The 26,699-nt window shown below is 52.9% G+C and overlaps 1 protein-coding gene across 6 annotated transcripts in view; it reads right to left on the reverse strand.

Moving 5' to 3' along the window:
* The window catches only part of KDM2B (lysine demethylase 2B), a 125,478-nt gene that overhangs the window by 60,386 nt on the left and 38,393 nt on the right, over positions 1-26,699 (reverse strand). For 5 of the 6 annotated variants that reach the window (XM_029922929.1, XM_029922930.1, XM_029922933.1 and 2 more), the window contains exons 7-11: positions 23,204-23,297; positions 22,063-22,216; positions 14,122-14,237; positions 8,382-8,508; positions 5,511-5,998 (exon numbers count right to left, since the gene is read on the reverse strand). In XM_029922929.1, coding sequence (XP_029778789.1) covers positions 5,511-5,998; positions 8,382-8,508; positions 14,122-14,237; positions 22,063-22,216; positions 23,204-23,297 — 979 coding nt within the window. Of the gene's footprint in view, positions 1-5,510; positions 5,999-8,381; positions 8,509-14,121; positions 14,238-22,062; positions 22,217-23,203; positions 23,298-25,983; positions 26,075-26,699 lie in introns of those variants that run through there. The other variant, XM_029922934.1, reaches the window with a different exon arrangement.

The following is a 26,699-nucleotide window of genomic DNA, read 5'->3' on the forward strand; positions in this document are numbered from 1 at the left end:
CATTAATCTCACAATTCATGAGTTTGAGCCCTGAGTTGGGCTCTGTGCTGACAGCTCAGAGCCTGGCCTACTTCAGATTCTGTGTCTCCATCTCTCCTGCTCCTCTCCAGCTTATGCTCTGTCTTTCCCTCAAAATAAATAAAATAAATTCCAAAATTAAAATAAATAAATATTTAAAATTTTTTAATAAAATAAAATGGTTAAGACGGTAGATTCTTGAAGATATTTTTTAATGTTCCATTATTCCTTTTTTTTTTGGAGAGGAGAGACTGAGGGAGCAGAAGAAAGGGGCAGAGCGGGGGGGGGGGGGGGGGGGGGGGGGGGAGAGAGAGAGAGAGAGAGAGAGAGAGAGAGAGAGAGAGAGAGAGAGAGAGAGAGAGAGAATCTCAGGCAGGCTCCACACCCAGCACAAAGCCCAACATGGGGCTCAATACCACAACCCTGCAATCGATGACCTAAGCTGAAATCAAGAGTCGGATGCTCAACTGACTGAGCCACACAGGTAACCCAATTCTTGAAGATTTTTGAAGATTCTAAAGTGGTAATCTAGTAAGTAAAAAAGAAAAACAAATTTTCTAACGTGTATTTATTTTTGAGACAGAGACAGAGACAGAGACAGTGCTAGTTGGGGAGGGGCAGGGAGAGAGGGAGCCACAGAATCCCAAGCAGGCTCCAGGCTCTGAGCTGTCAGCACAGAGCCCGACGCGGGGCTCAAACTCATGATCTGCGAGATCACAACCTGAGCCAAAGTCAGATGCTCAACTGACTGAGCCACCAAGGCGCCCCCAAAAATAAAAACTTTTAAACCAAAATAGTGTCATATGTATTTTACCACAACTTTAAAAAATACATTACAAATGAAAGACGAAAATGAGTTTTTCCAATATTGCATTGTGTGTTAGCTACTTAGAATTTAAATAAAAAATTGTGGGGGGGCACCTTGGTGGCTCAGTCAGTTAAGATCCAACTTCGGCTCAGGTCATCATCTTGCAGTTTATGAGTTCGAGCTCTGTGTTAAGCCTCTGTGCTGACAGCTCAGAGCCTGGAGCCTGTTTCTGATTTTGTGTCTTCCTCTCTCTCTGCCCCTGCCCTGCTCACACTCTGTCCCCCTCTCTCTCAAAAATAAACATTTAAGTAAATAAATAAATAAATAAACAATAAAATTTTTAAAAAATTTAATGAGAAAAAAAGAAAAAAATGGGTTTTTGATAATAAAAGCCAAAACCCAGCCATCTGGAGACGGGGTTGTTTTGGGACTGTCTCCAGTCCCAGGGGCTCCGGTTACCATGAGCCACCATCAGCTGCCGTCTCTGAGGTCCCGGAGAAAACGATAGAAGGAAAGATACTGTCTTTTTGCAACACAAGCCAAAGATCATAATGGGTCAGTCACCCAGGGAGAACCACCACTGGCCAGAAACACGAATCACTCAATGGTAGGGACACCCGTGGGCACGGGAACCATGTTCCTGAGCTGTGTTTTATGTCTCAGCCAGTGCAAATGAAAGCTCAGTATCTGAGGACAGAGAACAAAGGCACCGAAATGTGTGCAGCCAGTGTCCGTGACGACACTCTCGCTCTGAAGGTCAGTCTTGGATTCAACACCTTTTCTGGGCCTCCAGGAACCCAGAGGGGCTCACAGCCAAGAGCCCCCTGTTCTGGAAGAGACGTTTGGCCCACTTCCCCTGTACAGACTCCTGGCCACACAGCATTTAGAGACACCGGCAGATGGCCCAGTTTTCCTGAGGCTCTAAGGAGACCTGTCTACCCAATTTACAAGCTCTTTAAGCTGCAAAAGGCCCCCCCCCCCCATGAGGCTCAAGAACACAAACACCTCCAGAGACAGGCAATTCAAGCTCCGGCGGCCTCCGCTACCATCTTCCCAGAAACCTCCTTGTCACGAGAGCCAAGTGGAGAAAGAAGCAAAAGCGAAGGCTGAAGAGAAAAAGAAGATGGAGCACAGGTCCAAGGGAACCGCGAGTTTGTGCACCCACGGAGCCACAGGAGCACAAATAAGGAAAGCCAGGGCCCAGGGAGGCGGGTCCAAGTGCCTGGACTGCACTCCTACTTTCTAGAACTTGATGTGATGGACCTAAAACACCCAGCGACAAGTGATCGCAATGACCACCTTTGAGAGGCACACCTTGCTCAGACCAAAAATACAGCCCCTTTTGGTCCGTTCCCCTGGACCTGTGACTTTCAGGGCCAATTCTCTTTTCATTTGGAACACGTATATGGTCAATCATCTCTTCTGCTGTCTTAGTAAAAAAAAAAAGAGAGAGAGAGAGAGAGAGAGAGAGAGAGAGAGAGAGAGAGAGAGAGATAGGCAAGTAGTTCAGTAAGTGAACTAAGTGACTAGATTATATGGAAAAGAAATGTGAGAGTCTAATAATAAATAGACACTCAGGGAGGCAGTAGGGCATGGTGAGGACTGGGGTGTATGAGGTCCTGGGGTGTATGAGGAACACGGGCCAGGAGAGCTAGCACATGTTTTTATGACTCCTGATATCTTAATGTTGACAAGTAATTACAAAGATATGTTTCATACTGTGCAGGCCAAACTTAATGCCTAGAGGCTGGATATGGCCAGGAACTGCTGATTTACAACTTCTGTCCCAGGGCCTGACCCGTTGCTTGTTCTGTAAAGAGAGCCCAAGCAGGGGGGCCTGGGTGGGTCAGTCGGTTAAGTGTCTGACTTCAGCTCAGATCAGGTCATGATCTCACATTCCATGAGTTCAAGCCCCGCATCGGGCTCTGTGCTGAATGCTCAGAGCCCAAAGCCTGCTTCAGATTCTGTGTCTCCCTCTCTTTCTGACCCTCCCCCTGCTCACACTCTGTCTCTCTCTCAAAAAAGAAAAAAAAATTTTTTAAAGAAAGCCCAAGCAATCCCCTTACTACCTTCTCCTTAAATGTAAATGGCCTCCAAGAGGGGAGAAACTTTCTGTACAAAGCAGTACAGTATAAGGGGTAAATACAAAGACTCCCCCATTGAGCGGCCTGTGTGGCCTTGAGCAAATCACTTAACCTATCTCTACCTCAATTTTCTCATCTGCAAAATGAGGCTAGTAAAAATACTACTGAGGGTTGTTGGGAGGTTTAAATGAGTTCATACATGGGAAATACCTATAAAAGCACATAGCAATTGAGATGCATTATCACACATTATCATGACCTGCCACAGAACCCCATGATGGGGACAGGAGGGAGGAGGCTGGGTTCCTTAAAATTTACCCAACCCCCTCCCCCAGGCCTCCTCCACACCATCGACCAGCCTAGGCTGAACCCATCTCAGATGCCAATCAGGTGGGTACAGATGGGAGACACGAGGGGCCAAGTTCCTCCCTAGAAAGAAATCTGACCAACTGAGGAACCAGGAATACTACATAAACAGATCAGAGACACAAAGATGCGTTTAAAGTCAAAAAAGAGGGGCGCCTGGGTGGCTCAATTGGCTAAGCATCTGACTTCAGCTCAGTCATGATCTCCCAGTTTGTGAGTTCGAGTCCCGTGTGGGACTCTGTGCTGACAGCTCAGAGCCTGAAACCTGCTCTGGATCTGTGTCTCCCTCTCTCTTTCTGACTCTGCTCTGCTCATGCTCTATTTCTCTCTCTCAAAAAAAATTTTTCAAAAGTTTTTTTAAGTAAAAAAAGAGCTTTCTACAAGCACAGAAAACATTTCCTTATAAGATGAAATGTATTTTTAACTCACAATATTAATGGGCCCCAACACTATTAATGGTTTTATGACTGATAAAAATTCCTTATTTTTACTTTAAAGTAAAGATTCACTTTAAAGGACCTCAGAAGAAAAAAAAAGGAGCCTCATGACAGAATGCTAAGATTTCCTTTGGGAAACCCAATATACAAAACTCTATGCCAAGAGATTAAAGATTCTTAACCCAGGTCCAGGAACAGACTCAGGAGTCCAAGACCCCACCCTGACCCAGCATGCAAAATTTTGTGTGTATACACAAATTTACAAAATCTCTCAGGTGAGGTCAGCAACCTACAAAAAAGTCGAGTCAATGAGAAAGACCCAAAGCAAGTAAAGATTTGCTTTATAGGGATGGTCACCACAGAATTCTTTTACCAGGCAATTTCCCCCAGCTTATAAAATTTTCATTTCACGGCACAGTGACATATATCTGGATTAATGATTCTGTCACCCTCTCTCTCCCTCTGTTGGTGGTACCCTTCAGACTGCCTGACGGGGGTCCCTGGCGTCTCACTCCAACAAGAGTTCAGCCCTAGATCACTGAGCACCTTGAGGACAGGACCTTCTTAACATTTCTATATCAAAGGGCCTGACACATGTTTTCTACATGAGTAAGTGAACACATGGACTCGTTTATAAGACCTGGGCAGTGCTTCCGGCCATCAAAAAGGAGACTTCATTTCCAAACCCGCAGGCAGCTAGACTCACTGGGAATCGGACACTGATGCTCTGAGGCATCACAGCAAAAAGCCTGACCGATGCTGAAAGCAGAGCTGGCCCTGCGCAGTGGATATTATATACACGGGAGCTCCACAGCCACTGCCAGGTCCTCGTCCCAGCGCCCCGCATTCACCTGCTCTGTCACCGCAGGCACGACCTTCACCCTCTCTGAACCTCCTTCCGTATTTGGTAAGTACAGGTAGTTGAGGTAGCTTGCTTAGCACTGGTACCTGACAGGTAGCGAGGTTTCAACAAATGGTATGATGACAAATGCTACAGGGCAAGGCCTTGAGGGTACTTCCTAGGAAACACACACACCGCATGTTTGCACTGTGCCTGTAACAGCCTGCCTCTTCTGGAGAACTCCTATGCAGCCTCTAGGGCCCAAGGCAAATGCCCTCTGCGTAACGGTCTCCGAGTCCTGGCACCTGCTGTGGCTGGTGAGTGTCCTTCACCCCACCTCCATGACCTGGGTACACACAGCAGGCTACAGCCCACTTAATTCCCTATCTCCTGACATTTTCTCCTCCCCTGCTTCCTTGCTACTGGGTGAGCTACCAATGCCTGCCTGCTTTCTGCTCCCGGAGTGGTCAGCCCAGATGGTGCTTAACGAACATTTGTTCAATAATTAGGCTCTGCTTAAAGACCCCTGAACCCCAGGTGGCTACCTCAGCAGGCCACCTAGAGGACATCCACCCTGGTCATATGAAACAGATGCACACCCCAGGGGAAGCCAGCCCAGAGCAGCAGGTGTCCCTGACCGGGATGGAGGGGTCTGCCCCCAAACCTACCACCACCACTGCGGACACACCCATGTGGCTTCTGCCAGCAAAGCCTCCCAGATTTTCAACAAGTGCTGAGAGAGAATTCCTTGCCAACCACAAGGCAGCTTTCCCCTCTAGCTCTCAGCGGTGGCATCGGCTCAGGGGCCCAACTCGGGCCTGCTGGGACCAGAAGTGCCTTTCCATGCATAGACACACCCCAGGACAGTTTGCTCCAAACCGTCCAGTGCTGAGCTGCCCCTGGGAACTGCCCGGCCCTTCTCAGCTGCCCAGGTCCAGATGTAACCCCCTGCCCACCTTCACACCCTCCAGGAGTGCCTGGGGGTCCTCGATGCCCTCGGGGACACACTTCTTGTTCTCTGGGAGAGATTCCAGTTTCTCCACCAGTGCTTTCAGGCCTTTCAGCTCAAACTCGGTGAGGTGGGTCCACTTGGCAGAGACCCCTGTGGCGGGGGAGCCAGTGGGCGTCTTGGGGTAGTCTGTGGGCACCGTTGTGGACTTCACGCTGTCCTCCGACTCGTTAGACAAAGTCCTTTGGAGGAACCGCATGGCAGGCGCTTTGGGCTTCTTCCCGGGGGCCTCCTGGTCCTCTGAGGGGGTGCTGGTGGGTGAGGCAGGGCCATCGGCGGGTGGCTTGGGCAACTTATCTGTACCCTCCTCCTCCTCCTCCTCTTCCTCTTCCTCCTCCTTCTCCTCCTCCTGAGGCTGCTGCTCACAGGACTCCTCCTCCATCTCCAGCCAGGAATCGGATGAGAAGCCGTCTATGCTGGGCTTTCTTGGGGCATCTACAGGGAACAGGAGGGTCACCAGAAGACTGAGGTGAATGGCCTGAATTCCCTGCCAGAAGCCCCTGGAGCCTCCACTCACTGCGCCTCCCCTTTACTCTGGAGATCAAACTTCTTTGGACAATTCTAATGGTCTATGCCTCCCTCAGCCTCTAGAAAGTGTGGGTTCAGTCAGACACTGGTTCAAACCCCAGCCGTTTCTTCCTAGCTGGGTGTTCCCAGACAGATTACTTTACCTCTCTGGTGTATTCACCTGGCAGGTTCTTTTTTCAATGTATAAAAATAAGGCCAAAAAAAAAAAGCATATAATGATTCATATGAAATGTCCCCAACAGGGGGAAATCTATGGAGACAGAAACTAGATTAGTGGTTGCTGAGGCTGGGGGCGGGGGAGATAAGGAGGTAACTCAAGGGTACAGGTCTCTTTCTGGGGTAAAGAAAACCCTCAAATTGACTGGTGATGATTGCAAGGCTCTGGGAATATACTAGAAACCACTGAGGTGCAGACATTAACTTGTATGATACGTCAACTACATGTTTTTAAAAATATAAGGTACGGGTGGCACCTGGGTGGCTCGGTCGGTTAAGCATTGGATTAAAAAAAACAAAACAAAACAACAACAACAACAACAAAAAAGCATCGGACTTCAGCTCAGGTCATGATTTCACGGTGCGTGAGTTTGAGCCCTGCCTCAGGCTCTGCATGGTCAGTGCAGAGCCCACTTGGGATCCTCTCTCTCCCTCACTCTCTCACTCCTGCCCCTCCCCAACTCAAGCTTTCTCTCACTCAAAAGAAATTAAACTTAAAAAAAATACATATATATATACATATATATAAGGCACAGAATGGTTCCTCTGAACACTTGTGGTGAGGATTCAGTAAGGCATCAGTGAGCATGGGTCCTGGCGCACAACCAGCATTTGACAAATGAGGCATCTCCCTGGCATCTCCCCTTTCCTCTGGCGGGAGGAGTGCTGAGACAATGGGAAACAAAGACAAGAAACTTTAAGAAAAACTCAGGTACCGATGACCCAAATGCCGCCTCAAGATGGCCTCTCATGCCTTCGGATGGAATCAGGGACGTTCTCCAATGGCCCTAAATATACAAATGAGAGACGTGCCCCTCCGTCTGCCGCCTGGAGGACTCACCGAGTCAAGCCTCCGCTGCGCACAGGAACATGGAGTGCTACAGCCACAGAGGTCACCTCATTATTGCAGAATCACTTCCTAATTCCCCCCAAGCAGGGAGCTTCCAAAAAGCAGGCTGTGGGGTGTCAGGGCTTTTCCACACCTGAACGCTGCATCATCTGACATGTGTGAGACTCACGACAGATTCCCCAGACAACCCTGAGTCTCTAGGAGGGAAAGAAGCACTTCCCTATAAAGACCCCAGCGGAAACACTTGTTCCCCATCACATGCCCAGCGTGAAACCCCTAAAGGTCACCAAGGATGAGAGTCAAAGGAAGGAGGGAAGAAAGCCTTTTACAGTGAGAAAAAAATAATAGGGAATCTAAAAATCCTGGCGATTGCAAGAGAAAGAAACCGTGCAAACCCTCAAGGAGACAGACCAATCGTATTGTTCTATCCTGCAAGGAGACAGAAACCGTGAATGAGGCTCAGCCACTTTGCATCCAGGAAGCCCCAGAGCAGTAACAGCTCAGAGGCAGGGACAGGGAGAAGATGTGTGTTCCTCCAGATTGCTCCTGGGAGCTCACTGTCACGGCTAGAGGCAACTTCAGGAGGGCGCCTATGAGTCAAGGTTCAAGGACTGAGCCATTTGGGGGGTGATGTGCCTTTAAATAAAGGAAGTGAGGCAGGGCTCCGCAGCTGTGGCTATAAACGCTCTCTCCCAGCCTCTGTCAGAACCACCCACTGCTCTGGCAAGCTCGTGTCTCCAGCCCTGGTCACCCCTCCCCCTGGCTCGAAGCTGGCCTCAGGTTTTGAGGACCGGCTGCCCCTCACAGGCCTGCTCCTATACAGACAAACCCAACCCCTCGGTGCAGCGGAGGAGTGAGGATATGGGGACCCGCTGGTGGCCACGGAGAAATAAAATGACCAGGATCCTTCGCTCCGTGGGGGTCCTGTCTCGGCAACCATGCCTGGACTGGATCCTCCTCACACCTAAACAGTCACCAGTGAGACCTGGAGGCCACCAGTGGGACTCTGCTGGAGGGCAGGGGTAGGGTTACAATTTCATTTTCATGGACCATGTATTCCAAATGGGAGGTCGACAAGGATGGCTTCCCCTTCCTAAGTGGTCTCTAGGAATCTGCCCGACACTTGAGTTCAGTAGAATTCCCAGGGACTCTCAGGGGCCACACTGAAAAAATTCTTCCTGCCCAGCTGAGCAGTGGGGGCAACCAGGCCCGCATTTCACTCACCAATAAGCATGGATTCTCTCTGGTATTCCTGAGTGAGGTAGGACCGCTGGGTCACACAGTATACGTATCTCTCCAAGACATACCAGCACATCTCATAGTAGAAGGGGTAACGGAATTTGGGCTGCACCTGAAAGCAAAGACCCCGGGGTAGAAGTCAGTTTCTGGAAGGCAAAGGAGACGCAAGGGAGGAAACCGGGGGGAGGGGGTTTCTGCAGGGGGGAGTTATTTTCACCATCTTAACAAGAGCACAAATGGTGTGAGGGGAAAATGAGGGAGGCGGCGGGAAGGCAGGAGAGAGGTGCTGGAAGGGGCAAGATACCAGCAGCATGCACAAATGAGGAGGAAGAGGGGAGAAAGAGGCCTATGTGAGGCATCGTTTCAAAGCTCCCTGAGCTGCATGCCGCCAGAGAAAGGCGGATGGGGTCCGCTTTGTGCTTCTGGGAGATGCAGAGGAACAAGAGTTGTCCCCTGACCTACTGACGGAAGGTGCGGGCACCTGCGGAGGTGATCCTGATCCCAGCTACAACAGAAACAGGCTACTCCTTGTTCTCAAAAAATTCTTGCACAGACTCTGCTGTCCCTCCCTGCCCCCTTGAATGACAGAAATCGACCCCCAAACCTTACCCATTTGCAGACAGGCTATCAAGCACATCTTGCACTCTGGGAGGGAGGCAACGCCAGTAGGACCAATGAGGAGGGAGGGGGTGTGGCCTCTCCTAGCTCCAGGGGCGGGGCCTCCGAGGGGCCCACCTCCTGCTCCTTCCCGACAACCACCTGGCATTGCCCAGCCAGTATTCCCAAAGGACTCCCTCAGGTACAAGTCCCCAGGGTGACCTGGGACCACTCTAACGTCAGGAGACACATGCCCGGGGCTGGAGCAGGAGTTCAGATTGAGATCCCCTTTTGGCCGTTTCTTACAGGGGAGGAAGTGTAGGTGCAGATAGCTTTGTGCATCAGAATAACGAAAAGACCTGGGCTCCAGGAGGATTCTGATGGGTCTATGTGGAGGAGATGGCAGAGGAAGATGGGAAGGGAGCAATACCACTGATGGCCGTGCACAGATGAACCTTCTGGAAACGTCATCCTGAGTGGGTTAGTGAGGAATGAGGGTGGTGAGGTGGTCTCTGTCTTCCCCCACACACACACCCCGGGGGGCTGAGCCCTCTCTTCCAAGGCTACATATAGATCCTGTACGCCCAGGCTCACTCCCAGCCTGGTCTCTTGCCCTCTCGCCAAGGGTGTGTCTGCTTCAAGGGACCTCTGCAGGGGCCACAGACCCCTCTTCACCTCTCCTATTTTCCAGAAACCCAGGGAGCAGGATGTTAAGCAAGAACACTCTCCCACCTTTCTCAGCAGTAGTCTACAGGCAACGTGAGATGAAGGCAAAGACGAGCAGACCCAGCTCTTCCGTTTGCCCTAAAATACCATTTTGCTGCCTCTCTCACAGTGCCCACCTGGAAACGGCCTCAGCTCTGCCCTGAGAGTCCCAGCTCAGTCCCCCAGCCACCCCAGGCCCCCCTGACTCAGTGTTCAACCATGAGGCCCTTTTCCCGTGTCAGGGGCCTCACTGCTCCCATCTGCTTAGTGGGCCCATTTAATGTCCTCATCTCTGGTGGATGGTATGTTGGCATGAGATCCTGGCCGCTGCATGCTGCTGACCTCCTCCGGGGATGCATGGAGTTGGGAACATCATCTAGCGGTTTCCTTGGCTCCAGTTACTTTCCAGAGAAGCCCTGGTCTTAATGCTGGGATAGTATTAATCCTTTCCCGCGATCACTGGATCAGTGCCCTTCAGAGTTTAAACAGGAGAGGGGCACTTCAGACTAAGACAGACCCTGACCTCCTCCTGTACAGAAGGGGCCGGGAGCCTCAGCCCCACCCCTGTTCCAGAGCGAGGACCAAGCGACTTTGAAACCAATGGCCAGCACCTGTGCAGCAGGCTGAGCACAGGCAGGCCGCCTCTTCTCAGACCCTCACCCACATCTGCTGACTTCAGGTTCGATCGGTAAAACTCTGAAGTTGCATTTGACCTTTCGAATTTTGGGAACCCGTCCGAGACGCTCTGCACTGAATGGCACCGTGGAGCCTGAGACTCTTTCTAGTTCAGGGAGGGAAAAAATCTCTGTTTTGGCTGTATTTCAGGAGAGGAAGAGAAGTCTCCCCTCATTGTTGCTGAACCCAAGGGAAACCGGCTGGGTAAAAACAAATGCTGATGAAGGAATTCAAATTTTTTCATTTTATTTTTATTTTTTTTTTCCAAGAGAGCACCGCAGGAAACAAAATTTGCAAAGAATTGACTTACAAACGGGTTGTCGCCTTCCACCCTTCGCCTTCAAAAGGTTTCAGCCACATGCCTGGGAACATTAAACACACGATTGCTCAACATTACTTGTTGACAAATTCCGAGCCTCACCAAACTGAGTTGTTCACGGAAAGGCAAGGCAGCCAGAAAGCATGCAGTGCTCCTAGCCTTGGGGGTAATCAATCTATCAGCGGATCTCAAGGGGCAGCGTTGAGTTCCCAAAGGCCCATGCGAATAGCACTCGGCCTTGGCCCTTCCTCTTAGAGCTGAGTGACCTTGGGAGATCAGAACCAAAGGCGTTTTGGTGCATCTAGAACTCCCGGGTTTCAATGGACTCAAAAAACTAAAATTGAGGGTGGGTGGAAGTATCTTAAAATTTGTTTTTCTCCTGGAAAAAAAAAATCAATGGAAAAAAAAATCCAATGGTAGAGAAAAGAGGAGAGGAAGAGAAAATTTGCAATTTCCAAATAAATTCACTGGCTGAGGGGGGTGGAGGGTGCGGCGTTACCTTTCCTGAGAAAACTCGTTTCACTAGAGCCATTAGGGGGAAAAAAAAAAAGATAAACATAAGAGAGACGGCAGTTTAATGAATGACCAACTGAACCATCCCTGTCCCTTATAAACCTAACCGGAGTTAAAAATACTACTACGTAGTGATAGTTGTTGAGGTGTTATCTTCAAATAATAAACATGCAACACACCCGTTCTGTGTTGCCCTTGGACTCCCTGCATCTTTAGAACAAGAGGATTTAATCCACACGGGTGTACGTACACGTGTGGTTTCTACACATGCAAACCCCCAGGCCCTTGCAGGGTAGGACCTCACGGGCAGCACGGGCAGGGTCAAGTCACCTATCATCCAACCCCACGCCCCAAAATTAAAATCTTAGCGAGCGAGGCATGGTTTTCTAAACATAGGAGAATCTTGGGGTTCCCCTGGTCTGGATGGGAGGGGGGGGTTCCCCACGTTGGGCCGCAAAGGCAAATTCTTTTCCTTAGATGAATCCACACCGTGGGGCTTAAGGACTGACTGTTTCCTGTCCCACCCCCTGCCTTTGGTTTCCAAGCAAAGCCCTGTTTTAGGGACTCTTGAAAAACTACTTTTAAATGACCATAACCTTCTTAAGAAAGCTCGCAGGGATGTAAAGAATTAAGCTGTAGCGAGCGGCCAAGGAGCGCTGGCATTTTATCTGGCTTCCCGTGCCCTCTCCCCAGCATCTTTTGTCTGCCTTGGCTCCTAACACATAAACAATTGGGCCTTGTAGCCAAGCCCTCTCCAAAGACCAGAAATCAAAGCAGATTAAACAGCCTGCCGCTGCTCCCAGCCCAGCCTGCCCGCCAGCCTCCCCGCCCATCCACCTGCTTCAGGGAGACCAGATGGGGTGCCCACTCAGATGACAGGGACAGCAGGCCTTGGGGGAGGGGACCCCGCCACACTCATCTCAATGTGGGCATGATATTCTACAGGAACTTGGCGCGACGCTGGGGGCTCCACACTATCACCCCTCCTCCAGCCTCCGCTGGGCTCCTAATAGAATGATGGGGCCCAAATCCACCAAGATGTGTAACTCGGATTCCCTGGGGAAGGGGACAGCTGCCAAGCAAGTTGCCAAAGCCTTTAGAAATCCCAGCCTGACTCTGGCTTTCAGGAATTGGCTGGAAAGTCGTAGGCCTCACTTCTTCTAGATTTCTCCTTTTCTATCCCATGCCTCCCTAGTCGGCTCACACAAACTGGCCCATTCTTCAGGGCTGGCCAAAGAACAGTTGGCCGAAGCCCCAGACAGCACTTGACCCAGACTACGAGATCACCACTCACACCCAAATGGTGCCTTTTTCCAGCATGCCACGGGGCAGCATCCACCAGACCAGGAAAGGGATGGTGGGCAGATTACAGAGAAGAGAGGCGCGAACATCCACAAAACAAGACCCGGTCTCTGTAGACCCGGGCATCCCAGCAGCCAACCCGCCAATCTGGAGACGAAGCACCCCTGCCTGGACCCTGCGCACAGCCCAGTGGGGTTCCCAGGAAAGCCCTGGACAAGGTCCCTCGATGTCGGGACTGTTAGAAAGGTCAGATACAAACGTAGTAACTAAGATTTTGGCTCCCTTATGAGACTCTGTGCAGACCAGGGCCTAAAAACAAGACCAAGAAAGGCAAGGACCTGGGCTCAGTGCATCTGTCTCAATGAGATGCTTCTTTAGTGTCCAGACATGACAATACCTCTCTGGGGAAGAAAAGTCACCTCTGAGGCAAAGTCCAAGAAGACATGGTATGGTCAGGCCATACAGTGGAAACTGATTCAGCCGTAAAAAAGAACCAACCACTGACACCTGCTTCGACGTGGATGAACCCTAAAACATCAGGCAAAGCGAAAGGAGGCAAAGCACACAAGGACATGATATAGGATTCCATTTCTATGAAACGTCCAAAACCAGCAAATCTGTAGAAACAGAAAGCACACTGTTGGTTGCCACAGGCCGGGGCGGGGGAAGGGGGTGCCAAGGATAATGGAGGGTGACTGCTAATGAGTAGGGGGTATCTTTTTGGGGTGATGAAAACGTCCTTGAACTAGAGGGGATAGCTGCACAACATTGTGAACACGCTAAATGTCAGTGAACTGTGCACCGTACCGGTGAATGTTATGGTGTGTGGATTTTATCTCAAAGGAGAAAAGAAGTGAATATTTGAACAACTGTAAGAGAGAAGGAGGAGGAGGAATGGGTTCTCGTGGCCCCAGTTTCCCCCCCTCAGACCTGTCTCACATGCCTTGGGACTCTCGGCCGAGTTCCGCGTGGGAAAGAGGGTGCGTGCAAACAGCCAGTGCTTTCCAGAAGAAACTCACGGAGCAGGGCACAGGGCACTCAGGTGTCTAAGCCCCTGGCCCTGGTGGGTGGGGATGGGGGGGTTCCCTATGTCTGAGAAACTGTTACTGTCAAGAGGAAAATGGACTCCCCCTCTCCCCCGACCCTGCAAGCAAACAGAGGCAGAGCTCAGAGACAATGCCTGGGGGACCCACAGATACTGGCTTCCTCAGGCACTACATCACACCTGGGATCCTCGGGGAGAGGAGACACATGGCCGAGAGCCACCCTCCACGCCACAGCAGGAACAACCCTCCCAGCACTCTCGCATCCCTCTCTACACGTGAGAAGAGGAGGCAGGGTTCCTGAGAGCTCAAGGTACTTTCTCAACAGATACTTCCTCTTTGACAAGGGGGTTTTGGCTGCCACCAGCCTGGAGATGAACAGAAACTCCAGAGGCCCTGGGTGGGGCTCTTACAGACAGCCCCCCACCCCTCGCGCAAGGACCAAGGGCCCCTACTTGAGGCAAGGAGCAGCGGGGCAGGGGACCACGAAGGACTCGTCCCACACGCCCCGAGTGCCAGGCAGAGCTCAGGGGCCAGGCAATCCCACGAGGAGAGAAGGAAGCCGCCTTACCCGTGTTCTGTCCTCAATCTCGTAGATCCGCAGCTGCATGGGCACGTTAAAGCTGTGCAGGATGTTTCCGCCAAATACCAGAGAGTCTACAGGGGTGTAGACTGCGTGGATCCAACCTGGGGTGGGGAGGGCACAGAGAGGGTCAGCCAACGGCTCCTGGGCCGCTGGGGAGGGGCACCCTCTGGAAGCATGCAGAAGGTCACTGGAGGCCCAGGGGAGCACCCAGGGCCAGAATTGGGGATGCTCGGGCTGCTGAAGCAGAAGGCAAGGTTCCTGGCTGGCTGAGAGGTCTCACACACACGGCCCCGATGGCCTTCGGCAGGCAGGGACTCCTGGTCGGCTCAAGACGGGTGGCTGGCAGCTTGAGGACCTTGCCAAAGCTGCCCCGTGCTACTGCAAACCCGGCCACAGCAGCCAACAGAGGCAGGCCCTGCGCCCCTCCCAGGGAGCTGGACACCCTCATTCAAGGCTGCTCATAGGTCCCTGAGCCTCTTCCTCAGCATCTCAGTGACCACTCACCCCGGAGGGGCTCACAAAGGATTGTTTGGGGCCACAACGCAGGAGTGACACCTTGCAAGAACTGAAGAACCCAGACCATTTCCTGCCTGAGGCCACCTCCTGCCACTAAAATCCCCTCAGGCCCATTTCAAGGTGCCTGTCTTAGCCGCACAACACCTGTACCCCCACATCAGTTCTGCTTCTGCTCTGCTGGTGAGCCTCGCTCCTGCCAAATGCAGCCCTTTAACAGCCTGGAACATGGTTTTTTCATCCCCCTGAGCTACCGAGCAAGCCTGGCCTAATAATACTGGGGATAAAACTGAAGGCTGCCCCTGTGCATTGGTCTAAGGGCTTTAGAGAACGTACCTCACTTAATGCTCACAAAATCCTTGAAAGATATATACTATAGTCATCCCCAACTTACAGAAGAGAAGACTGAGGCACAGAGAAGTGAATTCACCAATAAGAATTGGAACCCAGGGAGTCAGCCTCACTTGGTCCTTGAAGGCCAGACAAATCAAGTCACACACAATTCCCTCCCCAAGTAACACCATTTCAAGTGCTCAACAGACCCACATGCACGTCCAGCCTGCCGGAACGGCCTGAGGCTAGGGGACAGGTAGTATTATAATCCGCTCCCACCTACAGATGCTGAAACCAAGGCTGAGACGGTAAGTCACTTGCTGAATGAAGTCACAGCTGGCAAGAGCTAGTGCTTCCGTGTTTAACCGCCATGCTGCACCATCGCTCCATCACAGGCTTAGCACCAGGCCTGCAGGCCCCAGGAGACGGGGCGTGCAAACAGGCCACGGAGGCAAAAAGAGACACGCAGAGAGAAACAAGAGAGACAGAGGTGAGACAAGGACAGACAGAGGCAGAGAGACTCCCCGTGGAAGACGGGATCGGCAGAGGGGAAAGAGGACAGAAAGGGCAGCCCAAGCCCCAAGATTCCCAAACCCAGCTGCCCACATCTCCTCTTCTCTGACCCCTCTTCTCCGACCTGTATGCATAATTTGTTTGCTCGGAGGAAAATTACAGAGCCCTCCCCTACCACGCACCCAAAACACGCCAGCCCTGAGTCACAGCAGCCACAGGTGGCCACGGCTGCCAGGAGCAAAGGTGCCACCTGGGAAGAAAGCTGGGAGGCCACTGCTGCCATCTGCAGGACATTCGGGGCACTGGTCCTCCCCTGCTGGGCCCAGGGTGGGAAGAGCTGGTGGTCCCTGGGGAATACAGGGAGCACAGGGAAAATGGATAGCCAAGATCATGGGAAGGAAGGCTCTCTGGAACCTGGTTCTGCTGTGAGCTTCCCACATCTCCGGCTCTGCTGGACAAGTGCGCCCTTGTGGAGTTACCTGGGCACCTTCCCCACCACCTTCACACTTCCATACAGGGCAAGGTCAGCTGCCGCCTTTAAAGCCTCAGTTTCCACATCCACTTCAGCCTCTCCACCTCAGCGGGTACCAGTTGACTTGATCAGCCGTACATTTGCCGGGCAGCACTACGCGGTCTCTCATTGCTCCTGTTTCCACTATCAATGTTATGTAAGCAACACTTCCTAAGCCTGGGACCTAGGACCGCCAGGGCCAGGTAGGTGCACATGGTGGGGTAAAGCCTGAACGGGGGCAAAGATTCCTGGGTCTTGTTCCTACGCTCTTCACATGCCCACAAGGTGCCCTAAAGAAAGCCCAAGTCCCAGGACCTGGGCTGGAAACTGTCCCATGGCCAACTCACCGTGCAATGCGGGGCACTTGACCACCCTCTCTCCTGGCCTCCACCTGCCCGCATGAGCTGAGGGAGATCATTGCCTCCCTTGCAGGGAATCTGGTGAGTAGGAACTCAGTCCATGAAAGCAACTGCCACTGATATACGGGGTAGTCTCCTCCATCTCAAGGGCTTTGCAAACAGCGATGCCCACGTAAATCTGCATTTATCAGCCCTGGACACTCCCCTCTGTCCTGTCAGGTGGAAATGCAGACACACCTGATGTACACCTGTTACCTTGCTATGTGAGCAAAGAGAGGTTCTTTTTCAAGTGGAGCGGCAGAAAGTCTATACCCCCAGGCATTTCAAGGGGTTCTAGAAGCCCTACCCACGCCTCATCTTGTCTCCAAGCCAGGGTCTCACAGGTGGGTCAGGCAGCCTCAAATGGATTAGTCACTGCCTCCCCCAGCCTTGCTCAACGCCACTCCATGACTCCCATACTCCCCTCGGGAAGAACCAGGGACGAATAACTGCGTTCACAGGCCCCGCCCATCCCCACCCTCCTGCAGCCATCTCCTTGGCTGCATCCCAGGAAGCATGAGGGCGCAGGTGTCCCAAGCAGGAGACTGGGCTGGGGAGGCTGACATCTGTCTCTTGCTTCCATGCCAGTCACCAACACCATGAAGGCAATAACAGACTACTCAGGCTGAGCGACAAGCGGCAGACCAATCGTGGAAGGAAAGCAGGCAACCCACAAAACCTACTGACGGGTGTTCTGTGGGACCTGAGGGACAGCGGGGCACATGAAGTCTTGCCCACAAGCCAAACACTCGGGATTCAGACACCGACCCCCCCCCTCACCTGCATCCACACTTGTCTATCTTCGTGGCTGCTCTAGGAGTAAACCCGAAAAGCACAGAACTTGGGGGGCCCCCTCACACAAGGCCATGACCTGCTTCCTTGGCTGAGCTAGGCCAGGCCGTAGGCTGCCCACTCACTGCAGCTGCCGGGGTGAAGCAAGAATGGCCTTTCCTTTCCAGGGCCCCGTAGTTGGTACCAGGGACCTAAACTGGCAGGTCACAGGCTGCAGCAGATTCAGGGGCATGTTTAGTCTGACCCTCGTGTGTTTCAGAAATGGGGAAACTTGGGGCGCCTGTGTGGCTCAGTTGGTTAAGCGTCCGGCTTTGGCTCAGGTCATGATCTTGAGGCTTGTGGGTTCGAGTCCCGCATCGGGCTCTGTGCTGACAGCTAGCTCAGCGCCTGGAGCCTGTTTGTGATTCTGTGTCTCCCTCTCTCTCTGACCCTCCCCCACTCACACTCTGTGTGTCTCTCTCTCAAAAATAAACAAACATTAAAAAATAATAAATAAATAAACATTAAAAAAAAGTTTGTTAAATGAGCAAACAATTTTCTCAAGGTCACACGGCTGAGAAGGAAGACCAGGTCCTGAGTCTGTGACTCCCAGGCTAAAGGGGAACGAGGTCAACTCTGAAACTAGACACACTGGAGTTCTTGCCCTACTCTGTTGCTTATTAACTGTGCGACCTTGGACTAGTTTATTCACCTCTCCGGACCCCAGGAACCTTCTTTACTTAAAGAAAAGGCAGGGGGGGAATAAGCTGCTCCCTACATGTTGACAAAAAAACATAAGTAATATATGTAAAATGTTATCGCTCAATAACACGTGTTATTTTAAAAAAAAATTTTTTTTGAGACTGAGAGAGACAGAGAATGAATAGGGGACGGGGAGAGAAAGGAGGAGACACAGAATCCAAAGCAGGCTCCAGGCTCTGATCTGTCAGCACAGAGCCCGATGCAGGGCTCGAACTCACAAGCTGTGAGATCATGATCTGAGCCGATGTTGGACACTTAACCGACTGAACCACCCAGGTGCCCCTAACACGAGTTATTATTCATAAACTATAGTTTATTAAGCTGGTGCATCCAGAGGAAGAGGCTGAGCCCTTCGATGCGGTCAGAGCATTGGCCACAGGTCCCCTCACATGAAGGAAAAAGATGTCACTGGGTCTCTCTGACTTTCTACTCCTTGGGGATGATTTCCACCTCAAGCTTTCCTTCTACCTAATGATCAGGCTGAATCTGGGTAAGTCACCGGCCACTCCTGACCCCGACCGTGTGCCCTGGGGAGGCAACTGGATTCCCACTGTCTCTGTCTCATCAACAGGACAAACCTAGGCCCTTTCTCCAGATCGCCTCACTCAGCCACCTTCAGGTCCTCTTCTTCCAGGCAGCTTTCCTAGACCACCCAGGAATGAGGCCTGAGAACCACCCACTCCTACAGCACAGCTGGCACCCCGCCTCCTCACTCCAGACACAAGAAGAAAAGAGGGAAAAACCACATCTCAGGAAGACTGTAACATTTAAACCCTCCCATGCCAGGAACCTCCCATTAGCGTTGAGTTCAAGACTTGCTGAATGACCCACGGGGAGACGTGAGACCAGCATCAGGTAAGAGGTCACATGTCGAAGGTCACACTGTGGGGACAAAAACCCACGTCAGAGGTGAGAAATGTCAGAATTAGATCCTCTGCTCCCAGTACAGAAGACCCACATGCAGGGGGCTGTGTTCCCCAAAGCTGTCTCTCCAACTCTCCACCAGAAGCCACACTCCAAATACCCCAACTCTCAGATGTGTGTCTGCCCACAGCTAAAGGGGCGTGGGTGCTGGAAAAAATCCCAGGTGTCCGTCTCCCTCCCTGACTGCAAAACTCTGGTCCTTCAGTTTTCACTGGTTGGTAACAAAATGAAGAAAATGATAATGGTATACAATTTCATAAACTCAAAACTATCAAACTCAAAATACTGTCCATTATTCTGAAATTACAAACTTCCGACTTTTTTAGCATCAGAATCATCTTTTATTCGTGAAAATCAGCAATTTGTAGGTGTCAGGTGTTTTTGTTTTTTGTTTTTAATTTTTTTAAGTTTATGTATTTATTTTTGAAGAAGACAGAGCGTGAGTGGGGAGGGGAAGAGAGAGAGGGGAGAGAGAGAATCCCAAACAGGCTCCACACTGTCAATTCAGAGCCCAAAGCAGGGCTTGAACTCACAAAACCATGAGATCATGACCTGAGCTGAAACCGAGAGTCAGATGCTTAACCGACTGACCACCCTGATGCCTCTGGGTGTTTTTGTTTTTGTTTAATTAACACCCATCTTTAGCAGAACTACAAGTTTGTAACTATAAGCTACTAACTTTTTTCCCCCAAAGGTCCCTGCAGAAATCAATACTTGGGAACCACATGTACTCCCAGACTCTGAGAAGGTGACAAATTCTAACTGTCCCTTTTTTCTTTCCCAAACATCCTGGTGTCTCACTCACAACCCTCAGGGCCCAGGAGTCTTTGCTGGGATCTAAGTCAACATCTGCTAGCTGCACTTCAAATCCTCCTCTTGCCTTCAACAAACACTCACACCTCTGCTCGGGCTCAGATGCCACTTTTCAAGACCTTTTCCAACTTGTTGAGTCCCCAAAATGCACACCCTGCCCATCCCAGACTGAGAGAAACCAATGAGCCACCTCCCAACTCCGGCAAAGGGCCGAAGGCAGGCAGGCCAGTCTTCCCCAGGAGACTAGGAGGCCTGCACTCAGGGGGGCCGTACGAGGGAACTTGGGGGTGTCACAGGTTAGCCCCACCCACTCCCGTTGTAGAGACTGGATAGTTGAGGCCCACACAGGGGAAGAGATGAGCCCAAAGTTCCTTCGAGCACACCTTAGAAGGGTACCGCCTCCTTCCCGATTCTCTGTGCCACATCGTATGTACCATAAATGCAGCCCACCAACTGCAACCCATTCATGTCCCAAACAGAGGTCCCTTCCCTCCCGCAAGTCTGGGGATGGACCTGGGGCCATGGTAACAAAGTCACCCCCACTAAACCCTGCCACTTCCAAATCCCCAATTTTCCTAATAGTGAAATCTCTACCTTCTGCCCAACTTTCTAGAAGAGCCCAAGTATGCAAGCCCTGTCCCTCAGTGGGAGCTGTTACCATAATGGCCCCTCTTCACTTGACACAAGCATTAGATTTCCAGACCTAAGAACAGCTTCCAACCCAATGTTCAGAAACCTAAGTGTGACCAGCTTCTCCCTCCAATCGATCTTAGCTGCTTCAAAGGATACTCCTAAGGTTTAAGCCTCCACTCAGTGGCAAAGTCCCTGCAGGCTCCTTGGCACAGACACATACAGAACCTCTACTTGTATATATCCAGTGACAGGGAGCTCACTACCTAGCTAAGCTAGTCATTCCAACGCCACTTGGCTACACCTCTTCTTCCAGGAGACAATCTTTCAACTAGCTGACAGATGTTCCCATGCTCCTTTACTCCCCTGGGTAAAACCACCCAATTCCTCCTTCTAATTCACTCATCTGGGGGAGCCTGGGTGGCTCAGTTAAGCATCTAACTCTTGATCTCGGCTCAGGTCATGATCTCACGGTTTGGAAGTTCAAGCCCCACATAGGGCTCTGTGCTGACATCCTGGAGTCTAGAGTCTACTTCAGAATGTATGCCTCCCTCTCTCTATCCTTCCCCCACTTGTGCTCGCTCGCTCTCTCTCTCTCTCTCTCTCTCACTCCCATTCTCACTCTCTCATAAAATAAATAAATAAACTTAAAAAAAAAGAAAAGACAAGTTCATCTCACCTGATACGGTATCCAGACTCCTATCTCTATGTTGGCTAACTTCGTATATGTGACCTGACTCCCTTACTCTATACAGTGGGACTGTCACCTCCCTCATCCTAGGAAAAATGTTTCCATTAATACAGCCAAAGACTGCACTCCCTGACCCCTAGGGCATCTATCATACTCACCGGTGACACAGCCTGTAACTGTCCAAAGCTCTCAGTCCATCACCAAAGAGCTGCGGGCATGCAGGTCTTAGCTCACTCCAGTCCTCACTACCACCCGGGGAAGCCTCATTCCCATTTTACAGACAGGAACACAGAGGCACAGAGAGGTGAAAGCAGTATGGCTGAAATTTAAACTAAGGCCGTGAAGTCTGGCGTTGGGGCCAGCGCTCTTCATTACTGCCCTCTGCTTGCTGTGTTAACTACTTGTGATGTTAATTTCTTTTTCCTTTCTCTTCTTAATTTTTCTTTTGGAGGTGGGGGTCGGGGGAAGGAATCCAAGTACAAGATGCAAGAGCCGGCATTGACTGCAACTACATTTAACCTGCGTCTACAGGAAGGAGGCTGCCACACTGGGTCCTTCCCCAATGCCACACTGCCCTCTGCCCGTTCCCAAGGCTTTCAGGCACCCCCGTAAAACTGCCGACCCTGGGGCCTGCCCTCCCCCAGAACCTGCCTCGGACTGCACCCTCCACACCTAGCTTCCTTGGGAAAATAACGCAATTCCTCCTTCGAGGGGTGAACCCACCCCCTCCGCACAGTACCACTGTCATCCCCTCACACAGAATTTCCATGGGAAGTGCTGGGGAAGCCATTCACACTTCCCCTGAGGGAGAGCCCTCTGCTCTTTCCCAGGAGCGAATTCTAGCCCACAGGTGGGGAGACCCAGGTTAATGTGAGGGGAAAGGGGGCTGCTTTTCCCTACAGCCGAGGCCTGCTCCTCTCAGAGATTGCCAATGCCATGAGGCCCACAGAACCCGTCCCTTGGCCCAAAAACCTGGCTGAGGCCCCAGGGATGTGGGAGCCTTCTCCCAGTGCTGGGAGAGCCAGGCACCCGAGGAAAGCCCAACACCAGCTTTGGCCGGAACCTACCGGAAGGGATGAAAAACGTGTAGCCCTGTTTCAGCTCAATTCTTTGGCATCGCTCCACGCGGTCTCCCAGGAAGATGTCACTCTGTTTTCCCGACAGCACCCACTCCTCATACAGTGCCAAATTGTGTAGGGTTGGAGGAATCAGCCAAAAGATCTTGGGAGGAAAAGAAGGCAATCAGCTGAAGATCCGGGCCAAAGTCCTGGATTTCTTCCAGGCTGGGCCACAACCCAAGGAGACAGCCCCACCTGCCTGGGAGCGGGCAGGTGGGGGGGGGGGGGCGCGGGCGCAGGGCACACCCCCAGGACCCGGCCCTAAGGGTCTCTGGGGCGGCAGGGGAGCTGTGCCACTTTCCTGGGACACCCTTGGCCTGCCTTTAGGGAATCTCCATTCCCGGTGAAACACCGAGGTGTGCAGACTTCCTGGACTGAGAGGAACATTCTCCTAAGCCACAGGTTTGTTGAGGAGGTTAAGGGAAGGAGAGGAAGGGAAGTCCCTAAGTTGTCTGATCAAATGGCCCAATAAATAAGCCCAGCTTGTGTTCACTGTGGAGAAGGAGGAGAAACATCTGGAACCGGGCAGGATGACTTCCTACCCAGCATTTCTTCCAACGTGTTTGGTTAAAACGAACGCACACACAGCTCCAGGCGAGCAGGGCGGCATTCGGACTCTCCAGGGGCACTCACACCCGTGTAGGGTGCACACAGCGGCAAACACAGCGGGAGCGTCCAGAACGCATGCCCCGCCCCCTCTCTCTGGGTGACGCCTGTCCCTCACGTAAAATGCTCATGGACGCTGGTGGCGCTGGCAACTAGACTTTTACGTTAAACGGTCTTGGTGCTGGAGCTGAAAACTCCCACGGACCAAAGGAATGCTGGCAATTCTCGGGAACCAAAGCTGGAGTCCTAATCTGGCCTGAGATCCCTAGAACACTGGACTGGGTGGGCAGGGGTGATGCAGAAGAATTGGCCTTGATCCTTCTCTCCAGGAGAAGACAGAGAGGGAGGAGGTGGCCCTGAATGTAGTCACAGAACAAGGGCTGGCTGGTCATGGGGCGAGGGCAGGGGTGGGTGAGGGGAGCGGGCCCCTCCAGAAAACGTACTCAGGGACGTACAGAGGTTGAAGAAACAAAGCCCAACTCACCTTCCCACCCCGGAAAACATGGTACCAAACGGAAGTGCCTCCAAAGTCGATGTGGAAGTCAGTGAAACAACCTTTGACACTCATGAGACAGTACCTGCGGCGAAGAAGCAAGGGAGCAGAGCAAACAATTCAGAGCCTGAATCACAGGTGAGCGAACAGCTTCAGAGATGCTTGACCTGCTGGCCTTTCACAAATACTAACACTGGGGGATTTTTTTCTCTCCTTTTTAAACCCAGTTCTAACTGGAGTTCCCCATGGGGGAAGCCCCTGTGATCTGATGATGAATCTCAAGCATTGGCCACCTGCCCCCAAAGCTGAGGGAGGCATTTTTGTTATCAGGTTCCCAGGAGAGAGCTGGCAACCCACAGGCTACTTGGTTCCTTCTACTTTGACGCTGGCCCCACCCCCACCCTACCCCCACTCTGGTGAGAGGCTTCCTTTCTGCTACTTCCCAGCTCCTTCCTGTACCTACATTTCTCCCAAGCTGCCTCTTCGCAGCAACTGGACCCCCTGGAATTCCATTGTAAACCACCTGCAGGGCTTGCCAGTTACCAGTCCCCATTCATCTCATTCATTCAGCAGTCATTTACTGAGAGCCAACACAGGGTGCGGCCCAGAGCTAGGCATAACACTTAGAGAAAGGCATAGGAATGCCCAAGACAGCTGCCCTTCAGGCCGGGACACTGCACAGGAAAAGTTAAACGGCAAGACAAACTGCAGTAGACTGAGAAGTGAGCAATGCAGCTCAGAGTACGTGGTACCAGCCACGAAAAGATCACAGTGTGTGATTTCACATGTATGGTATGGCCAGAGTAGGCAAACCTACAGAGACAAAGTAGATTAGTGGTGGCCAGGGCCTGGGGGGTGAGGGTGGGAGGCAGGCAGGGATGGAGAGGGACTGCTAATGGGTACAGGGTTTCATTTTGGGGTGACAAAAATGTCCTGAAATGGACTGTGAATGCACAACTCTGTAAACATACAGAACCACTGAACTGTACACTTTAAATGGATGAATGGTACGTGAATTGTATCTCCATAGAGCTGCTGGAAGAAAAAAGGGAAGAAATGAATAGAAAATGTTGCGGGGTGGGTGGCGGACAGGCAGAGGGGAGAACCTGGGCCTCAGAGGCTTGGGCGGTGGAGGTGAATTCGGGAGGAGGAACCCGCCGGCAGCCCTAGCAGCAGCCAGATAACCCACCCTTCCTTACAGGAACTCGCCAGCCTCCTCCCTCCTCCCTTGACATGCTGCTCTCCTGGGGGTGGGCAGAGCTTAAGTGTGGGGGGGGGGGGGAGTACAGAGCAGCTTCCAAGTCCAGGCCTGGCAGCCGGTGATGCCAGGGCCCCCTCTTTCCCTCCCATCCCTTCCCACAAGAGCCAGCGGCCGCACGGATGGGGCAGCCTCCCCATGGCTCGTGCTCATGCACGTTGGCCTCTCCGGAGGCCCACACGCTCATGCTTACCCCACTGACCTCTTTTCCCCGCTGCACTTTGCTTTTCCATGGTTTGGGGAAGAGGGGAGGAATGGGGCTGGGACAGGCAGGGAGGAGCCAGCAGCAAGCCCCAGTGGAGGTAATGGTGATTGGGGGGTGTGGGGCTGAGCTGGTTAGGAGGCTGGTGGGCTCCAGGTGCCCCCCTCCCTCTAGCTGCCTTTTGCACCTCACATTCAGGTGGACCCGGGGCTCAGCAGTATGCAGGCAGCGTGCCCCGCGTCCCTCCTCCGGATAGGCTGGAAGGAGCCTTAACCATGTGTCTGCAGGAGGCTGACAAATCAGAAGGCCTTCCCGCACATCAGAGCCCCGCTGCCTAGCAACCCCATCAGAGGGGTGTAGTTGACAGCACAGGACGCAGCCCTGTCACGAAGACAGTCGCGGGCTGCGGGGCTGGCGGGGCTGGCGCTGGGGCTGTTAAAGTCCCAGCTGGGGCTGGGCTCTGCACCCTCCCGCCTCCGCGCCCAGCACAGGCTGGCTGGTCTCTACTCTGAAGACCCCAGGGATCCTCTTCTCTCCAAGGAAATGGGGGTGGGGAGTGGGGGTGAAGCCCTAACCCACCCCACCCCCAGGGACACACCAGCCTCCCCTCCAAGCACCACTTCAAAATATTAGTCCTCATTTTCCTAAAACCACCTCTACGTCTGGCTTTTTTTCTTTTCTTTTTTTAATCTAACCTTGGTTTCCACCCCCTCGGGGCCTCAGCAGAAAACAGCCTCGTGAAAACAATTTAAGTGTTTGTGGCGTGGAGCAAGGGGATGTACTTCCTTCAGTCTGCATTTGGAGAGCGACCCAGGTGCCGGCAAGGGAGAGGAGAGGAGCGTGGCTCTTGGGCACCAGGCCCCAGGCTGGCCTGGCTACACCGGTCACCACCTCCGAACCACCCCCCACCCCCGACCCAGCCTCCCCAGCACGCGTGTACGGAATCACTACGAGCTGCAGCAGCTCAGTGCAAGGAAAGTTCTCCAAGTTGTGCTTGTGTCTGATTTGCCCTCCCGGTCACCCTTCAGCATCCTCTGGGGCCCTTCGGAGCTTGGGGGCGCCACTTCCAGACCCGCCTCTCCTAGGGAGGCCCCTCCTCCCACGGCCCTCATTTCCTGGCCGCTAGGCCAGGCCGCCCCTCCCGCCAGGCAATTGCATGCTATTGGAGCGGCCAGAGTGGCTGTGACAGGGCGGCTTTGTCCGGGGCCCCTGCAGCCGCTGCCCCCGCCCTCCCGCCTGCCCCGCGCTCATTCCGGGTCTCCCCCCTCACTCCTGCTCCCGCTCGCTCTGGCGTGACGCCTTTGCACTGACCTCTACAGCTTCCTCTTCCAAAGCACACCGCAGTCACATGGGCACCCCGGCTCTGTGCCACGGCCGCTAAGCTCTCCCCGCCGGCCAGCCAGCCTGGCTTCCGCCTAGGCTGCCCCTTGCCCGGAAAGCCGCGCCCCTCAACAACCCCCCCCCCCCCCACCGCCCCGGTGACTTCTGTGCCGGAGAGCACTCTCCAAGTTGGGGGATGAGAATCAGAAGCGCCCCCCCCCCCCAGCTAAGCCTTTGGGAGGGGTTCCCGCCTCCTAAGGCCCCGGCTAGCTGGGGAGGAGCGTGATAGGAGGGGGCGCTGCACCTGCAGCACCAACTTTGGGGCACTGCCTGGGATCTGGGGAAGCCAGGCGACCCCACCTCGCCCTTTTCCCTCCAACTTAGCGAAACTCCCCCCGGCAGCTCAGGAGGCATCCCTTCTGGCAAAGGTCTTGGCCGGGGGAACCTGGGGAAAGCTGGCACCGGGGTACGGGGCTGAAGGCGCCGACCGCGCGCACACACACACACTACACACTTACACGCAGCCCCGGGAGACACAAAGAGCTGCTCCGCGACGTTGGTCGCGCAGCCCGCGGGCGGGAGGCGACCCACACCCCGCCCCAGCACGCCCCATAGGAGCGGTTGCTCCCGGGTATCCCCGGCCCGCGGGACGCAGCACAGGGACGCCCGCCCGGCCCCGCCCGGCGCGCCCGCGGTTACCCTCGGCA

The sequence above is a fragment of the Suricata suricatta genome, chromosome 14 (assembly GCF_006229205.1).
Source record: "Suricata suricatta isolate VVHF042 chromosome 14, meerkat_22Aug2017_6uvM2_HiC, whole genome shotgun sequence".
NCBI classification, from domain to species: domain Eukaryota; kingdom Metazoa; phylum Chordata; class Mammalia; order Carnivora; family Herpestidae; genus Suricata; species Suricata suricatta.